The following is a 10,599-nucleotide window of genomic DNA, read 5'->3' on the forward strand; positions in this document are numbered from 1 at the left end:
GCACACTGGAAATGGGATCAGCAGGTACAGACAGACAACAAGAGGATTTCATTTAAAGCAATGTAGAAATCTGCATTTTGTGCTAACTCCTCAGGTCGACACTTACATCTGAAGGAGAAGAATCATTCCTTTGAGGACAACAATGTAAACAATGTAAACATCTTGGCCAGAGAAGAGAGAACCGTCTTTGAACAGAGGAGGTGGCCTGAGACATTTTACATTTACCAGACAGCTGATTTGGGATCAGCTATGTGTATTTATTTAATAGCTGTACTCATCCTTGCTCTCAAAGCTTTTATTTTGCACCAGAATTGAATTTAGTCTTAACAAATCTTGACAGAAATGGAGGACAGTCCTCATCCTGTGGCCTTCCTCAGCAACGACTGTGAGCAGAAAGCACAAGAGGACGCTGTGTTTTTTTGTTGTTGTTGTTTTTTTTTTCATCCTTGTTTCTGCACGTTTCTACTCCAAGCACACATTCGCACACTGATGCTCCGGGCTTACTGCCAGAGTCTCAGCTACTGTAACTTTAAGAAACACGATGGTGTCAGAGAAGGAGATAAGCAGACACATCAACACGTACATTCAGCCACTCTCATATTTTAACGTCACTATTTGAAGATACAGTAAATTTTCTACAATAACTGCAGGATATCAAACAATCAAGACAGCCAGATAAGAGAGAGTTTAAAAGTGTAAAACACACTTGTCTTTGCTACGCAAAGAGGACAGGTCAGCAGATGAAACTGCATCGTATGTGCAGCATGAGTGGAAAATCTCATCAGTCTAATGGCAGCAGTGAACTCTCACCCTCAATACTTCTGCGAGGGAGGTCGGGGGGGAGGATGCCTCAGATTGTGGCAGGCAGAGTCTGGTGAGTGGGGGAGGGCTCGAGGCCAAGTGCCCGACTGACTCCGGCTTCATCACTCTCTCACCCATCACAAATGGGTCGCCAAGCCACGGGCAGCCAGGCGGTGCTGCTCTGTTACAAGGTTCCCACTGGTGTGTTTGTCTGTGTTCGATGTGTGTGGAGGGCCGGATGATAATCAGGAAAACACTGCCGTCTGCTGGCCAGAAGACCACATCACCACATGTTGGGAATGAATGTTTCACAGGACGCAGGCCTTCATCGTGCATGTTTGAGATCTGACATGTGCTGTGTGAGCACTGAATGACCTCTCGGATACTGTCCAATAATTTTCACCTGTGAAGAAATAACCTACTGTGTAAATGACTTCACATCTAAGAGGACATTATGTTGACTGTGAAAGTGACGATGGGTTTTTGTGGCTTATGTTTTTAAGTGGTACTGAATTTAAAGTCAGTCAGAGGCCTTTAACACTGGGAGGAGCTCCTGTATCCTGAGGACTGGAACAAAAAATAAAAAACAAATAAGTACACTGCTCAATAAATGATGAAGATGTCACTGAATGCAAAAATGTGATATTAGAAAGAGATGTAGGCATTAATTGATTTATAAAATGTATTTATTTACGCTTGCAATAATTCCCTCTTACAGCGATTTTAGGAATATTGTTTGTAACTCGGGATATCTTCAGGGATCAGCATTACGTCATCGTTATTTAGTCGTAATGGTCCGAAATAAAACAATCAGGGCGTATGTTGTTGGTGTTATTCTTATTTTTGAACTCAAAACTCCAGACTGCAGCTTTAAAGACACTTTAAAGTGTTATGACCACATGGAGAGATGATGGGACACTGGGAACAGGAATGTCAGGGTCACAGTCATGGCTGTAACATGAAGTACACCTTCTGTAAACTACTTGTTAATAGTTTCATATTATCTTGATCAAAAAGTTAATTACAAGTGGAAACTGGGTATACTATGACTCAGGGCCCACTTGTCAGTATGAACCAAGAAAATGAAACAAGTCCATAAAAAGTAAACTGAAAGCATGTTTGTATGGGATGATGGACAGATGGGTGGCTGTAGGTTTCAGTTACTGGGCAATGAAAGTCAGGGTGCCTCATGACACATTGAGCCCCTCCCCGATCTGCGTACTGCAGTCGGGGGTCCTTGCCTTATGATCCTAATTGGACGAGAGAAATCGAAAGTAACTGTTCATCAGTCATAGAGAGTATTTAAGGAGAACCTCCTCAACAGCTTCACGTCATTTCCTGCTAAACAGAAGTTGGACTTCACTCAGATCGTGTCAGCGAACACAAACAAGCTTCAAAAGCTAAAATCTGCCTAAAATCAAGTAAAAGAGAACAACTGTGTGGCTTAAACTGCCGAATGATGAGGTGAGTGGCTGCTTCAGCATTTCACAGGCTTGTAAAAATTATATATTATATTATAAATATTTTATTATGCTTTTGTTGTTTTGTTGAGTCCAGCAATCCAAAATATTAACATTATAATGATGTTTTCAGTCTCTTCAATTCCATTTTTAATCTTACTTTTCTTCCCGTCTCCTCACATTTGTATCTGCTTGCTCTCTATTTAATGCTCCTTCTTTATCTCCTTCCTTATTCCCTTCCTGTCCATTCAATGCTCCTCGTTCCCTTTTTTCCTCCCTGCTGTAATCTCCTCCTACATTATTTCCTGCCTATTTCCTTTATTTCCTAAGTGTTTCCTTAACACTAACACCACTTGTTTGTCCTGCCTTCATTCTGTCCACATGAGATGAACGGAAAATCCAAATATATTATAGTTCAGAGAGTATTATATTGACCTATGATGATGTGTTTTAATATTTCAATGATTCTTGAGATAAGGGACAAAACAGGTTTGGATTTTCATAAAAATGATTAGGATAATTCCTAAAATATATGACTTTTTTTTTGTCAAATTATGTTTTGTCTATCCAAACATGTTTTGGTTCAGATTGTTGTATGATGTTGTAGATTTTTTATGTAAATTGCACATTTGCTGATACTATAAAATACATATATATAAACCAACTTGAAAAATCTCATGGAAAAGGTTCTCTGAACTCTAACTAAACTGTATAGATGAAGAAAAACACATGACATTATAGTTTTGTTACGGTGTTGACAAAAAAGTACGTTTCTCCTGATATCACACAGGATTCTCACAGGAGCCATCTTGTTTATCATCTGTTGGTCATGGAACAGCCAATCTAAATAAATAAATGCTAGATTGCAGAAAATTGTTCTCAAATGTTGACTTTTAGTCATTTTGGAGTTGATACGCTATGGTTGTGACATGTGCATATCAGTAAATAGATATCAAATACAAAGTGTTATTATAAACTTACTACAGCTAAAATGTTCTCATGTCACCAGGAAGACCAAGGAGGAAGGAAAGGGGTCCTTTGAGTTATAGCTGCCCTAAATTATTCCTATTTTTTTCCCAATTTAATGTCTGATGGTGTTGACGAAAACTCCAGACACATTTTCAAATGACGAGAAAGTACACTAAAAACATTTCAAAGTTATTATTTTTTACTGTATGTGAAATAAATACTTATTAATTTACACAAAATATTGTTAAAGTTCAATTTTATATTACTTTTTGGACTTTTTTTTTATTGAACATATCACAGACATACAATAGCTCGTAGAGGAAAGAAAATAGCAATATAATACAATACCGCAGTCTTTTAGAAGAGTAAATTAAAACTGAACGACAAAACAAAAAAGGGGGATTCCTACAAGGTATACATGGTAAAAAATAAGGATTTTTTCAATCATCTGGCGAGATCCTGAAAATACAAAAAGGGAAAAGGAGGCAAGATCATGAAATCAAGGAGTACATTTCAAAACAGTAAAAAGCGAGATATATCGCCCTAGATCTTTCTTGCTATTTTGCTAGAATGTATTTTTTTAAGTGACGTAAAATGTAACTTAAAATCATTAATAAACCAATTAAAGGAGGGCCTACTTTTTCTCCATTTGCTACAGTGAATATGATAATTACCCATGAGAATAATTATGTTAATAATATCAGAGGCAGATGAATTAAGATTGTCCATATAAAAAAAGAAATTAGAAATTTCAAAGGATGGAATGTCATCAATCTTAAGGGATAGCCAATTTTTAATATCCAGCCAAAACCTTTTGGACACAGGGCATGAAAAAAAAACATGTGATCTAAGGTTTCTTCTGCCATATTACAGAAGGTACAAGGGTCTCCTACAAATCTGAAACTTCTTTTAAGAAATTCTGCAACCGGGTAGATCTTACTTTTTGGACTTTTTAAAGCATTGGATTGTGATGAGACCTGCTTCCGGACATGGGTTTTTGTAGGCACTGGTCACATATCATATCATTTAGAAGAAAAACTAAATGTTAGACAACATCAAAACACACTTTGTGGTGCTACCCTTGTCCTGCTAATGATTCTGGTTAGGTTTTTAAAATATATTATGCACATTTTAAGCTAAAAACTGTGATTTATGTCACAACATGTTTTGTCCCAGGTCTCAAGAATCACTGATTTGTTATTTTTATTCCCCATCAGTCAAACATCACTGGAGTCCAAACTGGAGGCCCTGCAGTGCCACTTCACCTGGGATCTGGACCCCAGCAGGTCCAGACTCTCACGTCTCAGGTACCAACTGGAGGACATCGGCACCGAGGAGGGAAACAGCTGGCTGGGTCACATTTACAACCTGCGGGGGTACGTTCAATACAAGCTGGGGTTCCCCCAAGATGCCCAGAGTTTGTTCAACAAGGCTGCAGAGGCCTTCTGCCAGACAAGAAGAGCAGACTCAGATGAGGGTCCCTGGTTAGTGGTGAACTACGGGAACCTGGCTTGGCTGCACCACCACCTGGGAGAACAAGCAGAGAGTCAGGCTTACCTGTCAAAGGTCAACACCCTGATGAATAAATACCCATCTCCATCCCAGGACGAGCTCCATCCAGAGATCTACGCTGAGAAAGCCTGGACCCTGATGAAGTTCAGCGCAGACAAGAAGCCGCTGGCTGCAGATTACTTCCTGAGAGCCATCAGGATGCAGCCGGACATGGTGGAGTGGAAAACCAGCCACGTCTTAGTGTTGTACAGTTTCTTTATGTCAGACAACAAAGGAGTGGATGATGACATGTTGGAGAAAATGAGAATCGCAAAGGAACAAGATCCAGAGAACTTGTACCTCGCTGCTCAGTACCTTCAGGAATGTGCAAAGAGAGGAGAAAGAGTTGAAGATGAAGCTCGAGAGTTGGCTCAGAAGATTCTCAGGAATCCAGTCAGCAGCTACAGCGGTGTGAGACCTTTGCTATGGCTTTACATTCACTACGTGTCTGTTGATGAGGCCATTGATCTGGCAGAGGAGGCTCTGAGACGTCATCCAGATGTGCGTCATCTGAGGAGATGTCTTGCATTCTGCTACAAATCGAAGATTCATTTTGGAGAGGACGGTCACCGAGACCAAAGCACGATAGACAAAGCGATCAGTCTGCATGAGGAGGTGGTTTCTCTGTACCATCAGTCTTCTCTGTTGAGGAATATAGACCTCGCAAACTTATACGCAAAGTCAAATCACAGCCAGGCTAAAGCTGAGCAGATTTACCAGGAGCTGCTGGAGAGTGATCTGGATCCTGCAGACAAACAGCTGGTTTACAACCAGTACGCAAAATATCTGAACTTTGTGCAGAAGGATAGCTGCAGGTCAGTACAATATCACATGAGGGCAGCAGAGATACCGATACAATCCTTCTATCGTGAGAGCAGCATCAAAGTTCTGGGAAAGATTAAAGACAGGAACAGAAACCGAATGTGTAGAGAAATAGAGCAGTTTCTGGAAAACCTGCAAGAGCCATAGTGTTTTTAACAGCACTGGTTCTAAATACAGATAGAAGTGTAGGTGTTGCATCACCTGAAGAAATCTGTACAGAGAAAGTAAAAACCAAAAAACAAAACACATTTTGGAAAGATATGCGGCAGTTGAGGAAAATAAAATAAACCTAAAATGGAAGCGAGCCACTGATCGCTGCAGGAAACAAAGTTTGGCACTTTGATTCATTTGTTAACAAACACATTTGGAAAACTTTGGCAAAATGAATGAATGAATGAATGAATGAATGAATGCTTTATTTCAAACATGTGAAAAATATATTACACTTGAAGCACTAGTCATTAAAACCCTTTGTATGTTTGAAAAGGAGTAGGAAGAAGCATTAGCTTATTAATTCCTACCCCTTCTCCACTTAGTACCTAGTACTATAGGTTATCTTACTTCCTGTGTATCCTGTTTTTTATTATTTTTTTTATTATTATTTTTTTTTTTAATACTCTCAACAAAAACAATCACCAACAAACAACACAATAACCGCTTGTGTAAAAATAAAATAAATGACAAGTATGGCATATAATAAAGTTAAAATGGAGGTGAGAAACTGATCACAGCGCGATATAAGGTAAGGTTTGACTTAATCCAATGCGAATAATTACAGCAGAAAAGACTTTTTATCCAAATATTGAGTAAAGACGTGTAATTTCACTTTGGCCTCCTGACGTAATCAGCTTTAGTTTCCCAGGTGTGGCTGAATGTCTCCAGAGTAACAAACACAAAAGAAATCACAGAAATAGTTGGAGAAACAAATCAGGATTTTTGTTTTGAATGTACAGTTTGCTAGTTTGCCGGCTAACAAAACATCCAGTAGTATAAATATTATCTGAACTCAGTTAATAACCTGATTAATTCACGTAGATGTTGATCAGCTCATACTCCTCTGTTGGGTTTTTCTTTAGGACTGTATTATAATATCACTGTATGAAACTTGCTTTGCTGTAATCTTTGGAGTGTTGATGAATGAAACTCTCTCACTGATCATGTTAAGATATGTCTTATAATCTGAATATTATCACCATATGCAACTGATCAGAACGTTTGTTCATTTTTGTCCCAGCTGTGAAAAATATGAACGCTAACAAATAAACACGTTACGTGCACTAAAAAAATCTTCTTTTGTTTGCTGCCAGCGATAAACTTGAAACATTTGAGGGTCCTGATGAGGCTTTATTTTATATGTCTGAGATTTCGGAATCATTTTCTAATGAGTTTGTTTGAAATAAAGTTTACTTTAGTAACTTTTTATACAGGAACATATTACCTTGAAAGAAAAACTGATTTAAACCAAAGTGGTTCAACATCTAAAATTGAAATTACTTGCAAAATAAGCCAGAAACCAAATCAAGAAAGATCGTGAGGAACCTGCACCTCTTTCACAAGTCCTGGCAGTGGCACTAAAACAATGAGTCTGTGCCGCAGAGACGAGGCAATCCGGTTATTGATTATCAGAGATCTTCCACTGTAGGACAGCAGGGGGAGCAACCATTTCTATTTAGACAACTTGGCTTTCACCTTGTCCAGCACTCCCTCCCAGTTCTGCCTCTGAAAGTCCTCAGCTCCTCAGTAAAGTCCGAGGATTGTAGTTCCCCCTTTTCCCCCAGTTAAGAGTTGAATCCTACAGGCAGCTGTGGAGGACCAGGACAGAGACTGGTCAAATTCAGTTTTCAGAATATCCAGTATTATTCTAAGATTTTATTTTTTGTTGATTTTATTTTTTGATGTTGCTCAAGAATAAAGTATCCTTGTGAAACCGTCTGGCATAACATTCAGGAAGGCATTCATGTGGTGCTGGGGAGAGGTGTGTGCCTGGGTGCAGCCATCAAATGACGTCACAGACACATCGCACAGCTGATACATACACCAAACACACCAAACACACACCTAACGCACAGAAAACACACACCAAACGCCTGCCAAACCCAAACATCACCAGCTGAGCAACTTGGCCCGCTTCATCCATGAAAATACTGATAATGATGATGTGCCCAGTTTTTGTTGATACAAGTTCATGTTTTCTTCATTATGTTAGTTGAAAAATAATATCACAATTAACATCTATCTATCTGTGCATGAGTCTGTTCAGTGAGACCGTCGGCTTTTAAGCATTAGCACATTCTTGGCAGTACACTTCAGCAAGTTGTTCTTTGAGGCCTGAACCCCGACAGAGCGCTGGGCACCAAGGCTCATGAAGACCCTTTTTATGTGACCTTTTGATTAACGTGGACCTCAAGTTCTTTAGGTTAACAGCATTCATGAGCCCGAACAGAATTCACAGACATCATCATACATGAGCCACTCATCATACATGAATGCCCTCTGCAGGGAATCTATAGAGCTCACTTTGGTCTTCAAACACTCACTCCCTTGGGAGAGAGCCTCATGAGATTCTGGCCCCTCGATCTCCTGGATCCTGCAAAAATGTTGACACCATTTCCAAAGAAGTTTATAAGTGAAACGGCTTTGCCCTTTTAGCTGATTCTAAACTCTGAATATATCCTGCTCTGCAACATGTTGGCCTCCTAATGTTGGCTAAGGCACCAAACTGGCTAGAACCGGCCCTGGGTGCCAGGTGGTGCAGGAGTAGAAGAATGGTTCCAGTCCACAAATATCAACAAAAGTTGGTAATCCAAATATAAAAGTCCCACCGACTTTGTAACTATCCAGGTGGATGAACAGGTTAAGTAATGGTCTCTCACTTGGAAGACTGGTAGTTCTGATCCTGTCCTTACATTTCTTATTGCTTTTACAACAGCGTCAGCGTGTTATCGTCTGTAATGTGTAAATAGGAGCACATGGTCATCTTGGAGCCTGACTCAAGGAAATCACATCAGAATGTTTCTCAGTTAAAAACCAGTCTTGCAAATTCCAGTGAAGTATTGTCTAAATGTGAAACGTCAATAAATCTTCAAACTGTGAACAGTCACACATACACTCACGACTCATAAATACGTGCTTTAAGTATCATGTGTGTCACGTTTACTGAATGTTGTCAAACTGGCAACCATCCATACATTCCATCCACCAGTGTGGGCTACAGACTGACTGAATAATTCTTCTGGCGGTGTCCTAACTGTCTTTTCTGTCTGTCTCTTGCTCTCCCTGTATGTGTCAACTCTGTGGACTGTCTTTGTCAGCAGTTAAATTGTTTTTATAAAAACGCCCAGACAACAAATTGTGTTTTTTTCAGTTTCATTCAGCAGCAGGTGAGCTGCGTGTGGAGGCAGCTTGTTGTTAATGACGCAGCCTCGCAAAATGATCCATGCCATTGCAGTTCTGAACCAGGTGCACCTACAAGTTTTTACAAAGCAGTGGCAAAAGTTTACCCATATTAACCTGGAGAGGTCGCACCACAGTCAGTGTGGGTTTACAGGAAGGATGTCATACCATAAAACGACTCTTTTGTGGAAGATGTCCAGATTGAGGTCGGGTTCTGTCATGTCAGTTGACATGATGCTATCTAGTTGTTTTGCTGGAAATTTAGCTTTAAAAAAAAATAATAAATATGGTGTAAATGAAGAGCTCTTTTCCAAAACACGATAAACACCGCATAAAAAAATGAGTTTGTCATGTTATTTTGCTGTGCATTCACCGCTCCATCTGGGTTTCATGCCAAGTCGCTATATTTCCTTTTTTAAAATCTACCGCAAAACCTGTTTTTAGCCTAAATGCCATATGTCCTCTCGAACAATCAGAATTCGATGAGCATTGTATGCAATCCAACATGGCGGCTCTCGAAGCGAGAGAGTTTTGTTTGTGATCAGTCTTCAAAATCAGTGCTTTAAAATGTATTAACACTTTTGATGGCCTGGATGAGCCAGTGAGACCTATAGTGGGGGTAGAAAATGCCGACTGGACAAAGAAAACCACAAAAATATCAAGAAAAGAAGGTTCATCACGCCGACTGGACAAAGAAAACCACAAAAAACATCAAGAAAAGAAGGTTCGTCACTCAGGTTTCGGGTTAATACTTACAGTGGGATATCAACACAAGGCTGCTGCGACCGGTTTCTGTCAGGCCAAGAAGCTGTCATAGGACGACCTGATGATGAACTTCAACAAGTTTTATCAAAGACCAAACAAGGTTGACCAGGACCGGGCCATACTTCATCTCCTGGATGTAACAGAAGTAAAAAGGCAGCGTCCAAAAGTCCAGGACATAAAGAAACAAAAAGACCGGAACGTATCTGTCAATTACAGTCAATTCAATTCAATTCAAGTGGCTTAATTGGCATGACTGCATACAATACAATTTTGCCAAAGCATCTTAACACAAACTATAACAGTAATAATAAACATAAATATACAAAATAAACAATTACAAAACAGAAGGGCATGGAGAACAAGAGGGACTATGGAAGGTATGTAAGAGTAACAAAAGACATAAATATATATAACAGGTCGATTATTAGGCAATAAACATTAATTATCAGCGGTGTGTGACGGGGGCCTCACAGTCCTCCCTCTCTCACAGTAGGACCGGAAGTCTCTCTGGGTCACTTAGAGGAAATCTGGGAATATGTTTTTTTTTTATTATTTTCGCAAAATATTGGTCTCTGAGACTTTCATATTGGTTGCAGTGAGTCAGGAAGTGCAGCTCTGTCTCTACTGTTCCCTGGTCACAGTAAGAACACAACCTCTCCTCTCTGGGCAGCCAGGTGTGTCTGTGCCAACCTACCTCCACTGCCAGGTCGTGCTCACTCAGTCTGTACTTAGTCAGTGTTCTCCTCAGTTTGGTGTCAGACACTGTGGTCAGGTAGGCTGCCACGCTGTACTGTCTGTTTAGAGCTACATATGTTTCCATTTTGCTCTGGGATTCTAT

The 10,599-nt window shown here is 39.9% G+C and overlaps 1 protein-coding gene across 1 annotated transcript; it reads left to right on the forward strand.

Annotated features, from left to right (window-relative positions):
* The first annotated feature begins 2,129 nt into the window (after positions 1–2,129).
* Positions 2,130–5,829, forward strand: LOC115591872 (interferon-induced protein with tetratricopeptide repeats 1-like). Its single transcript, XM_030434256.1, has 2 exons — positions 2,130–2,265; positions 4,448–5,829. Exons 1-2 carry the CDS (start codon positions 2,258–2,260, stop codon positions 5,748–5,750), a joined length of 1,311 nt encoding a protein of 436 aa, XP_030290116.1. The 5' UTR covers positions 2,130–2,257; the 3' UTR covers positions 5,751–5,829.
* The last annotated feature ends 4,770 nt before the right edge of the window (positions 5,830–10,599 follow it).

Source organism: Sparus aurata, chromosome 11 (genome assembly GCF_900880675.1).
Source record: "Sparus aurata chromosome 11, fSpaAur1.1, whole genome shotgun sequence".
Taxonomy (NCBI): Eukaryota; Metazoa; Chordata; class Actinopteri; order Spariformes; family Sparidae; genus Sparus; species Sparus aurata.